Source organism: Raphanus sativus, chromosome 5 (assembly GCF_000801105.2).
Source record: "Raphanus sativus cultivar WK10039 chromosome 5, ASM80110v3, whole genome shotgun sequence".
Taxonomy (NCBI): Eukaryota; Viridiplantae; Streptophyta; class Magnoliopsida; order Brassicales; family Brassicaceae; genus Raphanus; species Raphanus sativus.
The window spans coordinates 28,275,159-28,296,190 of record NC_079515.1 but is presented as its reverse complement, the minus strand read 5'-3'; the positions used below and the strand labels follow the sequence as shown (position 1 = coordinate 28,296,190).

At 31.8% G+C, this 21,032-nt stretch overlaps 2 protein-coding genes, 1 long non-coding RNA gene and 1 pseudogene across 3 annotated transcripts; 1 reads left to right on the top strand and 3 right to left on the bottom strand.

Moving 5' to 3' along the window:
• Positions 1–25: 25 nt before the first annotated feature.
• Positions 26–630, bottom strand: LOC108858694 (uncharacterized). The gene has a single exon (XM_018632578.2). It carries the CDS (start codon positions 361–363, stop codon positions 34–36), a length of 330 nt encoding a protein of 109 aa, XP_018488080.2. The 5' UTR covers positions 364–630; the 3' UTR covers positions 26–33.
• A 4,606-nt stretch (positions 631–5,236) lies between these two features.
• LOC108857575 (gibberellin receptor GID1B) lies at positions 5,237–7,355 on the bottom strand. The gene is made up of 2 exons (XM_018631570.2): positions 6,922–7,355; positions 5,237–6,673 (listed from the first exon to the last, which is right to left on the bottom strand). Exons 1-2 carry the CDS (start codon positions 6,958–6,960, stop codon positions 5,618–5,620), a joined length of 1,095 nt encoding a protein of 364 aa, XP_018487072.1. The 5' UTR covers positions 6,961–7,355; the 3' UTR covers positions 5,237–5,617.
• A 5,503-nt stretch (positions 7,356–12,858) lies between these two features.
• LOC108860710 (uncharacterized) lies at positions 12,859–14,043 on the top strand. The gene is made up of 2 exons (XR_001950738.2): positions 12,859–13,544; positions 13,836–14,043. It is a non-coding gene; the product is annotated as an uncharacterized LOC108860710 (long non-coding RNA).
• A 3,856-nt stretch (positions 14,044–17,899) lies between these two features.
• LOC108858693 (NPL4-like protein 1) lies at positions 17,900–20,923 on the bottom strand (annotated as a pseudogene).
• Between the last annotated feature and the right edge of the window lie 109 nt (positions 20,924–21,032).

Here is a 21,032-nt window from a genome sequence, read left to right as displayed (position 1 = left end):
TTTTCGGCCTAGTATTCTAACATTTAAATGGGCCTATGGAACGTCATTTCCATCTCCTTCGCCGTGTTCGTGTTCGTGTTGTTGACCAACGACTCTAACGGTTCCGATTCTGAGACCTTCTATTCCACGAACACTCACTATCTCCGGCAAATTAACTGCCACTCTTGCGATCTCTAGCCTTCCTTCGCTTCTCACCCTCCTGTGATAGAATCTCGGCCGTCCGTTACAATCCAGTGTCGTCAGAAACGGCGGGAGTTCTTTCTTCCTCCTCACGCTTCTTCCTCTCCTCCCTTCTCCACGCGTCACCATACGAGGCGCACTCGGTATCGGCGCAGTCAGTAGCGGCGCTCCCCACGGAGTCATCTCTCCCCCTAGATAGAAACTGTATCCATTTCCGACAACGACGAGCACGAGCAAATTTCCTCAAAACTAACTTCAGACAGTACATGACTACTTGGCTGTTCCTTGTACTCGTGATCCGTGGTGAGGCATTCGTGTAGAGATTCGCCGCCGGGATCTGCCGGAGTGCTCCAGCGCCTTCTATGAGAATGCGTTGCCGCACTACCGTCCTCTAGTGCCCGGCGTTCTTCGGTATGAATCGTAGAGCATGGTGTCATAACTACCATAACCGCTCTTCCTTTCTTCTCTCTACCAACGCAACTCTTCTTGGTGCGATAAACATGTTTTTATACAATCAAAAGACGGGCTTTAATTTATAGTATTTGGTGGACCTTCTAACGAACAGACTTAGACTCAAATACAAAAAATAGCAGATCTGATGATTTTAAAATCACGGCCTGTATGTGAGATGTTCCTTTTTAAATGTTTTTTCCAATTCAGTAACTGATTACATTGGATTAGGTCTTAATTGTTTTAGCTATTGGGCTTACAGACCGATATTCAAAAGCCCATTTACGCGGCTCTCAAGAGTTTTTCCATTTCATTTAGAGGTCGTCAAACAGCTCATCCTTGCTTTGATGAAAGCCTACAACATAAAGAGCATATGCACCTGTCACCTGAGGAACAAAATTGCTGTGTCGCTTAATAGAAAACGCGTAATACAAACTGTCTTTGTCTACGTTACAAATAGTAACTAAGATGCATGCATGTGATTCCGTATATTGCAATCCACCATCAACTTCTTCAGAGTTTTTTTTCCTCTTTTGTTATGATAACTGGAGTTGTGGCCAACAAGAGACAAGAAAGATTGAAAACATGATGACGAGTTGATGATGAATGCAAGTGATAAGAGAGAGAGTATGTGTTAATGGTAATTTGTGGGGTTTAAAGTGTGAGAATATCAAGATGAAAGGTGCGTGTCTTGTTCTTTGAATCAAATAGGGTTTAGGTTTAGGGTAATAAAGACAAAGGGCTTCGTTGTTCGATGCTTTTGTCTTTTCTTTCCTTTCTTCTGTCTTTTTCTATTTTCTTCCATTTCTATGAAATCTCTGCACATCTATGACACTTTCCATTCAGAGTAGCTAGCTATACTCTTCTTAACTCTCCCCCCCCCCCCCCCCCCCCCCCTTATTATAGTCTGGTTATTTGTTACATTTACCCTCTTTCTCTCTTTTTATAATTTGGTTTGAATTTGTGAATACAGACATAAAACAATTTCGATTCCTTTGAATTCAATTCCATGTCAGCACATATGCTTGTCTGACCACATTATCACACACCACATCGTAATAACTTTACATGCAAAAGTACTTTATAAATGTAATAACATGACTAACAGCTTATATAGTATCACCGCAAAACTTATTTCTTCTTTGCTATCAGATCAGTTAAATCGAATTGCCACTACCGAATCTATACTCTTAATGTGAACAAGAGAAAAATAATACCCAAAAGTCATTGATATACTACCTTTTTGAAGGAAAGGAAACCAAACCAAACTCAAAACAAACTTTTAAGTTCAAAGTCACTTATATGATGAATACAATAATAATTTTTGGAACCAAAGCATTGAATACAGTCCACAAAGGACAAAGCTCCATTGACAAAAGAAAGAATCTTAGTGTAAACGACAAATTAATGAATTATGGAGAAACAATAAGATGTTGATGAATCACCAAACAAATTTAAGTTATTTTGTCAGGATTAGAAAGACAACAAAACCAAATGAGAGCGACCATTGCAAAATGATAAAATCAATAATTTTCAAACACGAAACATTCATTGATTGAGCAGAAAAAAAAAGATCTATATTATATTCACACGGATCTATACTAATAAAGTTGAATTTTTTATCTCATTGGGGGAAAAATGCCATGTGGCATTTTCTTTTTAATAATTAAAATATTTTCTCAATTTAATTTAATGTGTTTTGGTGTTAATTGTGATTAGGTGTTAGTTTATTTTTATTATTGACAATTTATTACAATGATATTTTAATTTTGGATTTGAAGTTTAATTTATTATGAATTTTATGTCTTGATTTTTTTTAGATTTCATAACTCTTATGTTACATATTTTTTAAAATACTTTAAAATATTTCTTAATATTTTGTATGTCAAATAAAAATACAAAAATGGAAACTAAAGTTAAGTATTTTCAAAAAAAAAATTAAACATAAAACAGATACATATCCAAACTATTACTTTATGTTTGAAAACATTTAATAGTTTTTATATATTTATTTTCATAGCTAATATATTATTATTAGTATAGATATCTATTATTAGTATAAAAACTCAACTTTATTTCACCCACGGTTGATCCAATGATCCAGAGACCCGGTAAATCGTTCGGTTCAATGTCCGGGTCGGGTGTCAAAACACTGGTTTACAGGATTTCTTTTATTTGATGTTGACGATGGAGAATAGAGCCTCTACGATTCTCCTTCTTTAACGCAGTCGACGTAACGTCATATAATCAATCTAGAAATTCCACTCATCCCACTCTAATAATGTTTAGTAATTGATGGCGATTCAAGTCCAAAAGACTAACATCTGGTCTATTGGTATTGACACAAAACCTCTATGGTATCTTCCTATGTTACACTGTGCAAGGAAACCAATAACTTTCCTGATGCATGTTATCCGTGTTTACATTTCAAAAACCGTGAACATGATTAATATACTCTTAAAACTTAACTTAAAAAAGAATCATTATTTCCAATCTAAGAGAAATTTAAAAAACGTTGCCTGGTTGCTAAAGTTATTTAAAATTGATGTAAACCACACACCATCCTCACCATTAATCATTTGCACCACACTAACCATTTTTTGTCAAAACCATTACTAAATGCAACAAGTCAGCAAGCCCGAATGTCACAGATAGTTAGAAATTGTCTTTCTCATGATCGTTATAGATGCTAACATCTCGTTTACTAATTAACAAATTGACTATTTACTAGGAAGATTTGGTGAAATTGTTTCATTCCGGTTAAAATAGAAGTTGTCCATTAAATAGAGGAGTTTAGGAACCATTTATAGTTTTTAGATAAAAAAACATATTTAGATTCTTATTAAGATTCGTTGATATTTCTAAATAAGGGTGGACAAACAAGAATTTCGTTATGAACATACACAAAATCTTCCATTATAACAAAACTAATATAGAAAATAAATTTATGTTTCTTATTTTAAAATACATTTTTTGAGAGACATTGAAACTAAAGTAACACATACAACTCGCACCTCTATATTTTAAAAGTCAACATAGTAATTTAAAAATATATATTAGCTACTCACCAATTATTTTATCAAAAATTGACACTTCACCCTTATTTTTTTATAAAATTTATAAAATTTGAAATATATTCCATCTTTCTATTATTTGAACTAAATATATTAGTAAAACTTTTATAGTTCATATATAGTTATTTTAATAATTAGTAATATAAGTATGTTCTCTATATAAAACATCAACTTTGTTTTATGTTTAAATTCCAACTAAATTATTTTTATTATGACTATCGGCTTTTTATTCTATTTTTATTAAATCGATGAGTAACAACCATTTATGATATTACACTTTGAAGTAAACAAATTCAAATAAAGTAATGCACTATGGTCACTAACTACTATAAAAAAAATCAGAAAAAATCATTTTTAATATATTTTTATTTTCATATTTAACATATTTTATTTGCTAAGACCATATAATAATTTATAAATTTATGTAAAAATATAACATACGCGCCGGAAAGCACTAGTATGAACTAAAATAGACACTCTCCCCGAGCGATTGCCAAGACATTCATTACAAGACAAACGGTCGAGAGTCTTGGTCACACACGCATCAATAAGCCAAAAGTTTGGTCATAGATAGTTTGACAACATGGAAACCAAAACCAAAATAGTAGCATTAGAAAATGAATTCTTAAAAGATGCTAGGAATAAAAAGTCAGTGTTAATCGAAAAATTAAATTATATTCCAATCAATTAACTGTAAAATATTTACGTATTCATTGTACCATTCGTTATATGTTAAAAAACTGACAACTAGACAAAGGAGAAAGAATCGCTTTTATTTGTTTTTTCTCCAAGCCATCCATGTCCCTAGTCCCTACCACTTGGCATCCAAAAGAAAAAGTATATAATAAAACAATTACACATAAGCCATGGTTATTAAAATGTATAATATAAAGAAATGTATAAACTATATAGAAACAAACATATGTAGACAAAAGAGATTGTTTTGTCTAAGAGGGGGTCCATACAATGCTTATCCTCCCAAAGTTAATAACCACTACAAGGAAACACCAAAAATTCCAAATCAAATACATGCACATAGAAGAGGCAATAACCAAAAGATGCCAAAGTAAAACCAAAACTATTAAAAAGGAATGAAAAAGAAAAATCCATCATTGATTTTGACATTTTTGTCCAATCATTATTTAATATATTAATTTTGGGTGTGTAAGCTTTTTTTCTCATTTGGGTGGATGGGGTTTGATTTTGGCATTGTGAAGCTTTTGCCTCAAATGCACACACAACACTTGTCTTTTCTCTTCTCTCACATTTATTTCCTTCTTTATACTTCACTCAAACGCCATTGCCACATGTCTCTCTAGGGTTTTCACCTAAATCTTCTGGGTCTTTCTGTTCAATTTATATGTTTTTTAAAAAAAATATTTTTTAACAATTATAGCAATAATAGAGCAAATGTTTGGATGGTTCGAAGTTGGAAAACTTATAAGAAAAAAAAGGTTTTAAAAAGATTTGGAATTTGTAAGGGGGAGCAAACACATCAACGCAAGAACAAAAATGAAACGAGAAGAGAAAAGTTAAATATAAACATAACAGATCCACTACCAAAGGATATGTTTTTCTCACAACATGCTGAAAACAAATTAGTTGTCTTGTGTTTGACTCTCTATACTCTAGAACCAATTAAAGACTACCTCCTATACTACAAAGCAAAGTACCATCTCTCGGTTAAGCCTTAACCGGTGGTAGATGCCGACGACAGGATTGGTTTTTGCTTCCGGCGCAACCAACACCATCTCACAATAAGCCGGACTGATAATGATAATTCAGGAGACTAATAAAGACAAAAAAAACATGATCACTACAAAATACTTTGAAACTATACAAACCACCCCCCGCCCATCATAACTAGTCTTCCAGTCTTCTTGTCTTTATGTATAGAACATCAACATGCATGTTCAGACCTCGTCATGTTGCAATGGAGTGAGAAGAATAGGAGAAGACTTGGTTTGACTATCCTCATCTATGGAGTGCACAAACTTGGTTAACTCGTCCATAAGACAATGAAAGTGATCATTGTTAGGCAAGAAGTAAAACCCAATAGTAGCTTGCTTCAAATACAAAAGGTTAACATGGTGGCCAGACTTCTTAAGCCCATCGACATAAGCTAGCTGCCAATCCTGAACAAGATCTAAACCAGCCACAACTACAAGACTCTTGGGGAAGTTGACTCCCTCGAGGCTTTGACCTCGAGGACCAAAGGGATTACAAGCTGGGTGATCCCTGTCTTCACCTTCAGGCAAGTAAGCTCTCCAATACCAATCACGATCTTGAACAGTGACAAAGTATTTACCATCAAGTCTCTTCTCGGACTGAGTCCTCTCAAGACCACCAAACATAGGGTGGAGAAGAATGTTGCCAAGGACTTTAACTCCTTCGCTGGCAGCTCTCACGGCGACATTATGAGCTATGTTGCCACCAGAGCTGTCGCCAGCCAAGTAAACATAAACTTGGGAGTGTTTGCCACTCTGAAGCCAGATTCTGGACTTGACCCATTTGAGAGCGTTCCAACCATCGTCGTAAGCACAAGGGTAACGGTGCTCCGGGGATCTCCGGTAGTCAACAGAGACGACGACAACGCCGCAGATGGAGACCAGACGTCGGCAGAAAGTGTCGTAGATGGCGCTGTTGGCGGAGGAATGAGTGAAGCTGCCGCCGTGGAAGAAAACAAGAACAGGGACGACGTCGGTGGTGCTGAGAGGCTCGGTCAAGTCGACGGCGCCGTGGCGGGAAGGGTCGAGAGGAGCAGGGAGGTAGATACGGGTGAGGAGGTTGGTGGAGGTGTGGACGTGGTCGAAGGAGAAGACGCCGTCGACGGGGAAAGAGTTGGCGGGGACTTTGCGGTCGAGGAACTCGGCGAGGTCGCGGTTGAAGGAGCCGTCGGGACGGCGGAGGAGAGTGTAAGCGAGCTTGAAGTTGGAGATGAGGACCCATGTGTTGAGTGGGACTATTCTCTGCAGCAAAGAAGACATCTTTTCATCAGATGGGACGTTTTTGATTATTGTCTTTTTTTTTTAAGAAAAGAAAATAGGAAAAAAAAAATAAAATCAATCCGTACAAAATGAATCTATGGTGATGATGATCTTCATTGTTTCAAAGCAAAGCAAAACCCAAATGAGAATTATTTAACACACACAAAAAAATAAAAGAAGAAAGAAAACAAATTCAGCAGAAATTGGAATGAATGGAGAAAGGAAGTTACCTTGCATTCGTTTAGGTTGACTTCGTTTCCACCAGCCATAGTGTCCGTCTCAGAATTTTTTCTTTCCTACTATAAACAGAGAATAAATATCTCTCTCTGTCTCTTTATCTCGAGCGGTAATTGATTTCAGTGAATTTGCCTCCTCATACCATTTAAATCTCAGTAAGAAAAGGTCTCTTCAGCTCCAGAGGCCTAAGAAGACTGAGAAGAAGAAGAAAGAAGAAAGAAGAAAGAAGATATTTTTTGAAGACAACAAAGTACAGAGTTCTTCTGCAAGAAAGAGAGAGAGAGAGAGAGAGAGAGAGAGAGAGAGAGAGAGAGAGAGAGCTTTATCTGGTTCGTTTTTCGTATAGAGAGAGAGAGAAAGAGTCAAAGGTGAGAGATGTTGAAGATGAAATAACCCATCGGGCGGTGACGAATGGGCCGGACGACCGATTATTACTGTTTCGATATGTGGGTCCCCCACCCCCCCTCTCTCTCTCTCTCTCTCACTTTTCTTCCTTTTCTTTTTTTTTAAAAATATTTTTCCTTTGTCGACGATGTTAATGCCATTTTCTATTTACTTTACTAACCTAGTATTAATTATTCAGTCGGCTCTTTCGTTTTTAAAAGAAAATTCAATTTTATAGCCAAATAAATAAATATGTAGTGTATAATTTATTAACTATATATAAATATATAAAAAATATAATGGACACGGTGTCATGTGAAGAGAGAGATAGGATTGGCTATTGGCACGCCACTCCTGACACGCTCCCTCATGAGTGCTCCTTTTGACCACCTCCCTTTTCTCTTTTTTTTTTTTCACCTTACTTGTATTGTTAATAATACTATTAGAAATGTTTTAATTTGTTTCTGACAATTCTTAAAAAAAATTATGCTTAATTGTGAATGCTACTAGTACTTCATTATTGATTAGTATTTTCATCAATAATCCCTCCTTCTTATGAGTTGGCAGATATCTTATGTGTCTATGTATGTTTCTAATAAAATTTAATTGTTTTGTCATTTTCTGTTATTCCAATTGATCTACAATCATTTTTCATATATTACGAGAATACTAGCTACTTTTCTGTTACATGCCAAGATTTCCTAAATTTTATTAATTATTGTCTATCATATACAAAGTTTTTTGTCGCTTGGCATTATAAAAGACAATTTGCAAGCTATATTCGAGCTAAGATCAAAACAAAAGTGAGAAAGTTTAAGTTCCATCAAAACATCATTCATCATCTAATGATATCCTATATTATATGTAAAGTATGGATGTCCGGTATATATATAAAGTATGGCAATGCAGCTTTAGATTATTTTAGAGATACAGAAAAAAATCCATTAGTGTTTTGGATCTTATTAACAAAACAAAAAAAAAACATTAGGATCTTGTTTTAAATTTGATGACTTATGATAGGCCGAAAGACAGAGAGAGGTTGTTTTGGTTTTTAGTTCTTTTAAATTATTATAAAAATGAGAATGCAAATGGTTAGTGATAAAAATATAAAATTAGTTAGAAAGGAAGGTGACAAATAACAAATAAACACTATTATACAGCGTGCGACCAACGCCATGGCATGTGGCGACAAAAGGGTGGTGTTGCTTTCTTTTGGTTATTAAAAACCCAGCTTTAAAACTCCTAAAATGCCCTCGTCCGGTCTGCAAAATTACGAGTATTGCCACCACTGACCAAACGTGTTCCGTTTTGGGCGTATGACATCATGCCTTTCGAGTCATGGACCCAAAGCCTTTCAACGTTGGATTTTTTCTCATTTCAGTTTCTTTTTATATTTTGGTAAAAGGTTTCTTTCTATTTTTCTTTTACAAAACATAAAATTTATACGGTAAATAATTGAGCGTACGAGTAAACTCATCATATGTCGCTTTTAAATTTTACAAAAACATTAATTGGAATACGTGTGTACAAAGTTAATTTTAACCATTTTTATTTTATTTGGCAAAAAACATACAATGTCATTTTGTAATTAGGTTGTTTATTAAATAAACCACAATATTTTGGTGAAAACTGAAAACGACACTCCTCGACTGTAAAAAAGCCATATACTATTTTTTTATCTTTTTATCTTTTTGTTAATCGTCTTTACTTACAATTTGTTGAACAGAAAACGACTATTATTAGATTTTTTGGTTTGTAAATTTTTATTTGTAGTTTTGTCATGTTCTAACAAGTCCTTTTAAATTCCACATTGCAATAAAACAAAAATATATCTTGGAAGATTACCAAAAAAAAAAAATATATATATATATATACATATCTTGGAAAATAAATGTCTCGGCCCCTCTAAATTCTTTGGTTGTTCTTTTTCTAAAACGGGCCCATTAGGTGAAAACGTGGGAATGGGCTTAGGATTTTGTCGTGATGTGGAAAAGCGCGTGACCGTCACGGGCCTATAATTTACGACCCTTTTTAGATGAATTCAGTGCATTTAGTTAGGCGTTAAAAAACAAAAGTTAGGCGTTCTCATGAAACCACAATTAAACAATACTCCTATGTTAAATTTACAATAATAATCTATTAATTAATTAAAGGATAGGGTAGGCAAGAATTTAAACAAAAGAGAATGGCCAACAGTACTATCTTTGATGGCTCCGCAGTAAAAGAGAATGGTGAACCTCAACTAACAACGTTAGTATACAAGTTTTGTTTTCTCAATCGTGTCTGTCAATTTACAAGTTAGAATGTTAGATCATATTACTATAAGTTGGCTTTTTTGTGTATCTTTCGGATTTGACAAAGCAAGAAACCATGAATCTCTCTCGATGATGGGAATGGGACCAAAACAGTAGATCTCAACCGTTGTTTTATCCCGATACAAACATGTACTCCCTCTGTTTCACAATAGATGAAGTTTTAGGAAGTTTTGATGTTTCAAAATACATGATGTTTTCAACTTTCAATGTTACTTTTTACTTTATTAAAAACTGTGTAACCAATCATACTCAACAGTGTCTTTTGTAATTGGCTAAATAATTTTAAATTTATATTTTAATCACATTTTTTAAAATAAATAACAAATTTCTTAATAATTGTGCATAACCTAAAACTTCAACTATTTTGGAACAGAGGGAATATTACATTTGTTGATAAGCACCTAAAGCGTATTACATTTGTTGATAAGCACCTAAAGCGTGTACTAGAACAACTTGGACCGTCGATTTTCAGCAAAGCTGTAAGAAAAGATATAACGAATTGTATTTGTCGTAATGTGGATGAAAATGTCCAGAAGATCAAACGATATTTTTTCAACGAACACATAAACTGCTGTTCTATATATTTTCTTTAAGAACCGAAATGAAAATAATAATGGACGCAAACGCAACTAAATAAGAAAAAAAAAGAATAAAAGGAGAACACGCTAAGGTATATGATTCGCTTGTCCATTTGAGGGCTTTCTTAGTTTTGTCGTCATCTATTTTGTCTTTTCCATACGTGTGCTCCCCATTTTCCACTCCTTACTTTTGTCCTTTTCCATCATACTGTATTGATTCTAAAATAAAAATAAAAGTACAGTCAATTAGTAGTATTTATCCTTCCATTATCATTTACGTTGGAAACATACGAACTCAATTAAGTAGCCGTGGAAGAAACTTTAATAGTATTGCCTACGTAACTCTACACAAATATTTACTAGTGAATTTTCTTGAAATAACTTTACTCTCCTCAGGGCCGTCTCAAACTTTTCACAGACCCTGTTCAAAAAGAAAATAAGATCTCTTTTAATAATCTGAAATAATTTTGTTTTTTTTTACAAAATACCATTATAATATAAAATAAATACATTAATTTAATTATTTTTAATCTAAATAACACTAATTAATTTAATTATTTATAATCTAAATAACACTAATTTTTTTGTTATTAATGCAAAATCATTGATCAAATCACTAAATTTGATTATTTAGCATTTTTAATGCAAAATCATCGATCAAATCATCAAATTTGATCATTTTTCTAACTTTTTCAGTTTTTTACGTTTATTATATTCACGATCAGAAATCATAATCTATAAATATAATAAAGTAAAAAATCAGAATAGTAAGCTATATACTCTTGATTGAACAAGTCACTCTTTTTTCTTGTCAAGCTAGGTTTATTTTCTTCGTGTTTGCTATTTTTAATTAAAAATGGTAAAGGAAATATATTTTGTTCTCCGTATTTATAGTCACTAATTGATAATTGTTTCCTAAACATAATCAATTAGAATATTGACTTTTAATACTACCACTGAATATTCTAACACACACCAACTATTTATTACTTTCCATAATATATAATTGATATAAATAATAATTACTTCATAATTTATTGCATTTTTAGTTGGTTATATAAAAAAAGATTGTAGTTTATATTTATTGGTTATAAATACGAAAACTAAATAAAAATAGTCATTCTGATTTTATAAAAATATGATTTTAAATTTATAACTATTAGTAAAAAAAATAAAAAAAATTATGGACCCTCTAAAATTTTGGACCCTGTTCAACCGCTCCACTTGCACGTGCTAAAAGACGGCCCTGACTCTCCTACTACTCGGTGGAGATTACAAGTACAATTATGAAATTTGGAGGATCACAAAAACAAAATCATTTATAGTGCTTTCATTCTTTTTCGTAAGCATATGGACAGACTAATAATGTGTGCTTAAACGAGCTTTAACTAAAGTCTTTCCCACTATTAATTTTAAATGTTTTGGGAATGAATTTACAAAAGTGGAAGAAGACGACAAAAGTAGAAGTATATCTTTTGCTTTGTCCCTCTTAATTTGTCGTTTTCTGTCTTTAAAAGCAACCATCCAACATTTCAATTTTGGGCGTTTTTGTTGAATTAAACTTCAGCCAAGTCCAGTTTATATAATACTTCTATTCTAAATTCATCTCCAACCTCACTCCATAATTTACTCCAAATTAAAAAATAAAATTGAAAATAGAGTGATGACCAAAAAATAAAAACATTACTCCATAAATAGAATAATGCTTTTATTTTTTGGTCACCACTCCATTTTCCACTCCATTTTCAACTCTTTTTTTTAATTTGGAGTAAATTATGGAGTGGGATTGGAGATGCTCTAATACTATATTTTCCATAAATATATCACCATAAATTGACTAATTGGAAAATACAGTATCATCTATTGAATTAAAAGCGAACTCATGATTTTTTTCATGTATGATAATATTATTTAAAAATTTATTTATATATTTTTTGTATTTGTATAATAAAATCCTGATAATATATTCAATTCCCTTATTTATCCTCCTCTATGAATTTAGAAAGTGTTTAGTCCCTTATTTATTCAATTCGGTTAACAGATTATAACCTACTTAATGTTAACCATTATATTTTATACCTACATGTTTTAAGTTTTAACCAATAAAAACAAAATACATGTGAGTGGAGTATTTTTGGTTACCAAATTGATACTCATATTTATCATTAAAATGCCTAATTCGTTTATATACATCAAAACCTAATGAGCTATTTAAAATTATACATATAAAAAGTAACCGACTTGCTTGATCATTAGTCTCTTTGGTCGTCATTAGTCCATTTTGTTCTATGAACAATGAAGTAATACTCAGTTTCATTGTTTCACCATTGTTTCATCACAACCATCATCTGAGGGATGAACCAAAAATGTATCACCATCATCTGATGGATGAACATAAATGTATCACTAAATGATGTGAATTTTGTTTCAAATGAAAGTGAACCAAAACTAAAAATAAGATATAAATTGACCAAATTCTATTTTTAGAGGGATTTAAAATCGATTTATCACATTTGGATTAAGATATAATAAAAACAATTTTGACTATAAACTGAACATATCAATAAAACAAACTTAAGTATATATATATATAACAACGACTAATACAATCTCTTTGATCAGTGTAGTTAAAATTGTTAACTGACATATGTATTACTATAAAAGAGAGTTGGTTCTCTCCTGCTGACACGTCAGATTCCACATAAGAAATTCGCTTGATATCGCGCTGACACGTGTTCAGTGCGTACGAAACTAGGCGTTTCTGCGATGGCTATTCATGCCGTTTGGGTTTCCTCACTCTCCACAAAACGGACGGAGTTGCAATCTCTTCAATGCATTGTTCGTCGCTTGGACTCGATGTGAGATCGATATAAATAGGGGAGTACTCCTCCAATCAACGCATCGTCTAATTCTCTCTCTATCAAATTTCTGATTCGTGTGGTTATGACTATTTCAAGAGTTTTGATTTTTATTTTCTTTAGATCTGTGTTTAATCATTCCGGCGAGTTTGTTTTGTTTACTGATGAAGATTTATCTCTTTTCTGTTTTCAGTTGACGGAGTTATGAGCACTTCTCCCATCGGAATCACATCAAAAGAATCGGTTCCTGCTAGGTTTCTATAGCATTGAAGATGAGGCTGTGCACATGGTCGCTGGGAAAGGTCGATTAGATGTGGGCTTGGCTCATCGGAAATATTGAGTTTGCATTTGGTAAAAGCGGAGTATTCCTCGGAGACGTGCGAGACTTGGGTTCATGTAGCTGCCATAAATCAGACGTTGAACCCTAAATTTTCAACCATTGCTATAAAAACAATGGCTTTGTTCTCCGCACCTTACATCAGTAAGTTGTCTCACACTCTTCATACTCGATAGGTTAGATAATGTGTACAACTTTATAGATCTGTAACAGTTTGCTTTGGGATTGGTTTACTTTGTGATTGATTTATGATTATAAGCAAACAATAGACTATATCCGATTTACTGGTCATTAGTTTGGAACTGCATATGTTACAGATTATGTGTTCACTATCTCAATGTTTTTCCTTCCTTTCTGTCTTGAGAGTATATGTGTTTGTTGTTGCTGTTGTCTCTGTGTAGTAACTGCATCTTTTTCTGCGTCTGTCATTGTCAGCGAATAAGACATGAGTCTTCTGGTATTTGGACGAATTTGAGATCCATGAGGCACTCAATGCTGCTCAAGTCTTAGAGAGAATTAGACAGATTATGTTGGATGTCATGTCTTCGTGGTATAAGAAAAATACTCTCAAAGCAAGACAGACATTATGAGTTGTTATGTTATAGTTTCTTACTGATATAAGAAGAGAAGTTATGATGGGACATATAAAAGTTATATAATTTGTGCTCTCAACCTTCTTAAGCTTTCTTCTCCACTTTGATGCTCTTCTTCTGTAAGATGGATTAGAAAAGGGCAAAGACTTTATCCCCTTGCCTTCCAAAACAGACGGATCAATGTTAGCTCCACGCTTCTTTTGATCCAAAGACTCAAGCTCTCTGGAGTATTCTAATGCCCGAGACTCTAACTCTCTAATCCTTTACTCAAGCCACTTGGATCTCCACATCAGTGGCCGTATAAAGCTCCTGCAGTGATTTGTTAGCCTTTTCTTCCTACAAATACACACAACATAAGAGACACACAGAGAATCACAAAGCAATGGAAAAGAAAGGGTTTAGCAGAAACACAAACACCTATAATGAATAATGCTGATAAAAGAATCATAAGCAGGTCCCAAGTCTGTTTCATTAATGAGATTCGACATCAACATCTTCGGTTAGCCCATTACACAGCATGTCAGCATCCTCAGATGTGGTGTTTGTAATCACTCATTTCTTAATAAATTCATAAATAGTCATTTATGCACTTTTGTGGTATATTCGAAGTGGCAAAATTCTAAATTTAGAAAAGCTAAACGGATCCATCCAAGGAAGTCGGTTAGGACTACATTACATTCTGACCAAAAGAAAAGGTTATGAGAACACATTAAAAAGGCTATAAATCTACAGATTCACTACTTATTACATGTGTCTATTTTACTACTTTCATACAAAATAATGAATGGTATTTTTTAGTAAAAAAATATAATTGTATAGTAATGAGTATCACTGAACCATTTGTCAAAAACATATAAACAGAAACAAAGTAGATAACCTAAAACTAAAAATATAAAATTTATTTTATTTACCAAACAGAACATATAGCTGTTTGTAACTTACATTATTTTATTTAAAGATGGTAGTAAATACAAATATTTATATTAAACAAAATATGAATATAAACAAAAATGCTTCCTAAATTGTTAGAGCAAAAAAAAAGGGTTGCACCAAACAACACTTCCTAATTTACTATGGGACGTTTTCGTATTAAAATTAAAGACATAAGAATCTGAGGAAGCAAGGATCATCTATAAGAATAATATAAAACGGTGTTATAAGAAAAATAATAATATAAAACATCGAACGTATTATCAAGCCATTAAATTTAACACAAATTATTACATTTAACAGAACTTTACGCCTCCTTCAACAGACGCCATTAAATTTAACACAAATTATTACATTTAACAGAAGCTTCATACAAGCTTAAAATGTTTTTTTTTACAAGCTTAAAATGTTAAAGGTAATAAAGATATAAACACACGTTTTAGTCCAATATTCAAGCCAAATTACTACAAATAAAATTATCAAACTTATAGTCATAATGTAACCAACCACGTCCAAATGCATCTTAAGAGAGCCATTAAAACAATCCAATGCCCATGATCATTTCCAGCAGCTGAAAAGTCATGGCTAGACGGAATTGAAGATCCCGTACCTCGACCTCGACCAACTATATGAACAGTGTTCTCTTCCATAATGTATAGTTGGTCGAGGTCGAGGTACGGGATCTTCTATTTTGTTGAAATCATGGCTAGACGGAATTGAAGATAAAATTAAAATTTTTAATTTTATTTTATTTTATTGGTCGAGGACTAAAATTTTTAATTTTATTTTATTTTATTTTATTGGTCGAGTCGAGGTACGGGATCCCGTACCTCGACCAACTTATTAGTTAAAAATTAAAACAATAATGTATTTTTCTATTTTGATTTATTCAAGTTTACTTTAAATTTTTAATTTTATTTTATTTAAATTGTAATAATAATAATTAAAAATTTATAGAGTTATTTTATTCATATTATATTTTGTTCAGTTAACTTTTATTTAAAATTAGTTCTAATAAATATATACATTAATATAAATAACATATATAAATTGATAAATATATAATTATAACTACACTTATTTTGATAATAAAAATATGATTCATAAATTGATGAAAAAAATAAATTCGTAATCATTATTTATATATATTATTATATTGTTTTAATATATATTGAAAAGTTATTAATATTACCATATTTCTAAAATCTTACCAAAATGGATACTTGTAGAAAAGTAAAATTTTGATATAAAATTTATTAGTTTTTACTATATTACGAAACTTTGTCAAAAATATGAATTCGTATATAGAAAATAATCATTGTTATATTTAAGAAATCTTACCAAAAACAAAAATCTCAATATAGAAAATTTTACTTGTCATAATTACAACGATGTTATGTTATATTTTTTTAAGCCATGTCATTATTTTTTATTGAAAGTAATTGTAGTGATATACATGTACAAATCAATTCTCAAATATAGTATAGGAGATTGTTTTAATTTCTAACCAAAATAAAAACAACTAACAAGTTACTGGAAAGTTAAAATCGTCAATCTAACTTGAATGTTATATATTACAAACCGAATATACATCCATATAAACACATGTTTATTTTTATTTTTATTTTTTGAAACACAAACACATGTTTATATAACTAGTAAACTTTTGTGTATGAAGAATCTCTTATGTTTATTCTATTAAAACAAACACTCGTGCGGATGCACGGATCAAGATCTAGTAATGGTTAAACTTTAAAACTCATACACTTAGCTTTGAAGTTTGAATCTTGACTATATAATTTCTACCAGATTAAAGCAGGTTCAAGTTTCAGTTTTCGGAGAAAACGATTTATTAAACAATTATACAGACTATGAAAATAACTACAAAAAAATTTCAACATAGTGAAAGTAAATCTAGTCAAGCGTAGATCTTCATAAGATGGCATTACGTGATGCAGTTAAAATGATTATGCAGACAAAAAAGAAAGACTTACAAAAGATTTTCAACATGGTGCAAGTAAATTCAATCAAGCATTTTTATATGACTGTCCAAGTGATACAGTTAGACATAAATCCTTGTAAAAAAGATAGTAATAGTATTATCAACTCTTGAATCATCTATGTAATATTTCTTATACTTGTAATATCATAAGAATTAGCGTTAAAAATTATCTAAGTGGAGATGTAGCTCAAATGGTAGAACATTTACTTTGCATACGAGAGGCACAAAGATAAAGATCGACCCCAGTTTCTTTTTTCCCCGCACGTGCAGTAATAATTTTATAAATATTTATAAGTAAATGTATTATCAATTCGAAAACCATTTAGTAAAAAGCTAAAACATATTATTTATATATAACAAAGTTTTCATCATAAAATATTTTTATTATCTAAATAAATTTGAAAAAACTATGCATTTAAAATAACAATAATAAATTAAATATCAAATTATTTAAATATGATAAAATTATTATAATAAAATTATCTTTTATTGCTTTAAATAAATTTGAAAACATTTACATATGCATAAAATTATATGCAAATATATATATATATATATAGAAATTTATCTCTTCTTAAAAGTTCATGATTTTTTTATGATGTAATTTTTTTTTTACATTATACTATAATTTTTTATGCTGTAAAAAGAAATTTTTAGATTATACAATATAATTATTATTAGATTTTAGATAATGATAATTATGATTTTTTGAAATTTGCTTTGATATATGGTTAATTATATATTAGCAAATATAATTATTTATTAAAGGTAACTTAGTTAGCTGCTATAACTTTTAAGATAAATCACTTCACAAATAATATTACAGAGATTCTTTTATTTTTAAAATATGTTTTATTTTTTGCCAATTTTTACCATATCAATTTATAATTATTTATGTAACATAACTAATAATATAATTATTCATCGAGGATAACAATAACTTTATTCACTAACTTTTAATACGAGATCTTTAATGCGAAAAATCATTTCGCAAAAATAGTATAGCAGTATAAATGGTTTTCTAGATAGGGACTTAAACACAAAGACTACTACTAAATACAACTTTTTTACTTAACATGTCCCTTTTCTTTTATTTTCTGAATCAAAACAAAGATTGGCTGTTAAGGAAATGAAATAAATGTTGTACATAAAACAAACCATGAAGGAGATAATTGAATATATAGAATTGAACATAGAGTCGATGAGCAACTCATAGCCCTCGAGGATATGAGACAGAGACGTACGCACTCAGCCAATGCAAGAACATCTGATGCAACGTCTAGAAATCGAGCCACAAAGAGAAGCAAGTGAAAATCAGAGATCCTCTTCACAAACGGGAGGCTCCTTGCACGATCCATATGTGTTGTCAAAGCCCACACTGTAGTTTGAATTTCTGGTTCTCTATCTGGAAAGTACAAGACATCGATTCATGTCCATTGTACAAGCAAAATTTATACAAGATGAGTGACATGACAAGACGTTGTAGCCCAATGGTTAGGACGGGTCCCCGCCTGCACCCAGGTAGGGGGTTCGATCCACGCCGGAGGGAACTACCTTGCAACACTCTTGTCACCCACACGGATATGGGCCATGCTTTCGGCCCATTTGAAAAACTGGGAGGGGCGTCTATCCGTGGGCATTCCTTCCCCTTGGGGATTAGTCTGGGCCTTCTGGGCCTGGGATACCCCCAGGTTAAACAAAAAAAAAAAAAAGATGAGTGACACAATTGATCGTATCAATATAATGACTATTTATGAATGTTCAACATCAACATATTACTTGCCTTCTTCCTACTTAAGCTCTTGCAAGATATCTAGAAGTAAACTCAGAAGCAGAAAAAAAGGATGCTAACTTAGATCATCATATCACTTCTTGCTAGAGCACAAACCAAGTCTCTATCATTTTAAACGAACACCAACTAAACAAAGATAGCAATGCTTGCATAAATAAGCTAAATGGTACAAAGTCGAACCTGATGGTCCAAGATCTTGACAACAACGAGGAAGAAATTATTGTCTACTTCTTTAAGATCCTTCCCTCCAACAACCACCTATTTCTTCATCGTGGAGAGCTTCAAATCATCCTCAGGTCCAATCTCTGTCTCAAACCATCCTTCCCTGAACAACCTAACGCACATGTCACTCATCTAAAACGGCTCAAAATGTAAATCAGCACCACCGTCCTCATTGATCTCAAGCTTCACAACCGCTGTGACTCACTCCTTTAACTCACTCTCTTCGTGAAGCTGCACGGCTAGCAACACCTCGATGTTGGACAATGTGTATTCTTGGTTGTCCTGCGTGTCAAGTCTAGTTGAATATAAAACCCAACTCTCCTCATCCCTAAACCCTAGAGCGATCGCATCCACATGTTTATTTTCCTTGGGGTCTCTCATGAGAATGGGATTATCTTATATCCCTTGATGCGGCGGCTCGTAGATGAAATTCACCTCGACCTGACCTTCCTCCGATACGTTACCGCACATAAACCCATCGCGTTTGACAGCAAAGGCAAGTGACTCATTTACGTAGTTCTGAAACGCATTGGCGCAGTGAAACTTCTCCTAACGAGACACTCGCAGCATATGGCGTGTAATTAGATCATTGACGGTTGTTTTCCTCCCGAAGGAACTGACAGGGATTACGGCGGGAGCACCATGAATCGTAGGCTTAAAGCAAAGTACTAGATTCGGACCCGCCCTTAAAAGGGCGGGTATATTTTTTGTTTTACATTTTAAAAAAATTTAATTACCATATATATATATATATTAATCATATTTGCGTAAAATACCTTTTTAAAAAATATTATTAGTATAAGATTTTAAAATTGTATTGGATTTGTGATATTGCGTAACTATACACCTATGCTATAGTAATTTCACATAGTAATTCTTTTTAGTGGGGTATATATGTGGTTTATAGCCAAATTAGATATAATTTTCATACTTGATCAAAACCGCGGTTGAACCGGTAAACCTAGTTATAAACATATATTTAGTAGATGTTTTTATTAGTTTCGTAATTATATAAAATAACATTATACTAATTAAACAAAATAACATGTTATATTAATCAAATAAACGGTTAAAATTCTGAAAAGAAAAAAGGTTGAGATTATTGAATAATACAAAAACATAATTTTCATATTTGTGTGTTTTAATTATATTTATTTTTTATTATAATTATATTTGTGTTAAATATTTTTTAAATGATTAATATTTTTTTTAATAATTGTACTAAAATAGTTGGATTAAATTTATATTAATAGATCATGTTTCCAATTCAATAGAATATATATTGTTGTGCATATTCCTATTTTCTCTAACATTATATAGTTGACAATTCCTATCTAAATTTGCATGCTATATAGTTTATATATATATATATACATATATATGTATATATATGTAACAGAGTAAGGCGTAGAGTAATATAGGTCAATCATTAGCAAAACAAAAGAAACGAATAGTTTCTTTATATATATGCACATAACCGTCACTAATATTAAGTTTTTTTTGTTTAAGTTAATATATTTAGTTAGAGGAGAAGTGGGTTGCGATTTTTGTGGAGGTTTCGAAATACGTATTATTAAAAAGTAGTTATGGATATACAAATTGCTTTATTTTTATATATTGAATAGATAAACATATTTAGTTGGTTAATTTTAAATAGATCACATGGACACAACATATATTAACTGGTCATACTTCAACTTTAATAGTATTGATGTATGCCGGTTATTTTGTAATCATATTTGTCTATTCTGGATTTTGACCCGTAAGTATAATGTTGGTCTGTAAATTTTTTGTTTATTTTGTTTCTGTAAATATGTAATAATTTATGTAATTTTTCTCATATGTTAAAAATAATAATTTATATAAACTTATATAACATAGGTTATCCTAACGTAGTGGTTAGTGTTTATTTACAGAAAACTTAAGGTTGTATAATCTATACTAAAATATGGTTATTTTTTTGTTACTTATTGATAACCGCCATAACATAGTGGTTAGTGTTTAAATAAAATTCGGTATAATAAGAAAATACTAACAATAATAATAAGTATTTTTAAATAAGAAAATAAATAGTTGAACATAACATTTATCCA

Excerpts from the sequence above, each read along its gene's own strand:
- LOC108858694 (XM_018632578.2), bottom strand. The coding sequence starts at position 363 with ATGACTCCGTGGGGAGCGCCGCTACTGACTGCGCCGATACCGAGTGCG.
- LOC108857575 (XM_018631570.2), bottom strand. The coding sequence starts at position 6,960 with ATGGCTGGTGGAAACGAAGTCAACCTAAACGAATGCAAG. Across the intron at positions 6,674-6,921 it reads TCAACCTAAACGAATGCAAG|AGAATAGTCCCACTCAACAC; the intron begins GTAACTTCCTTT and ends TCTTTGCTGCAG.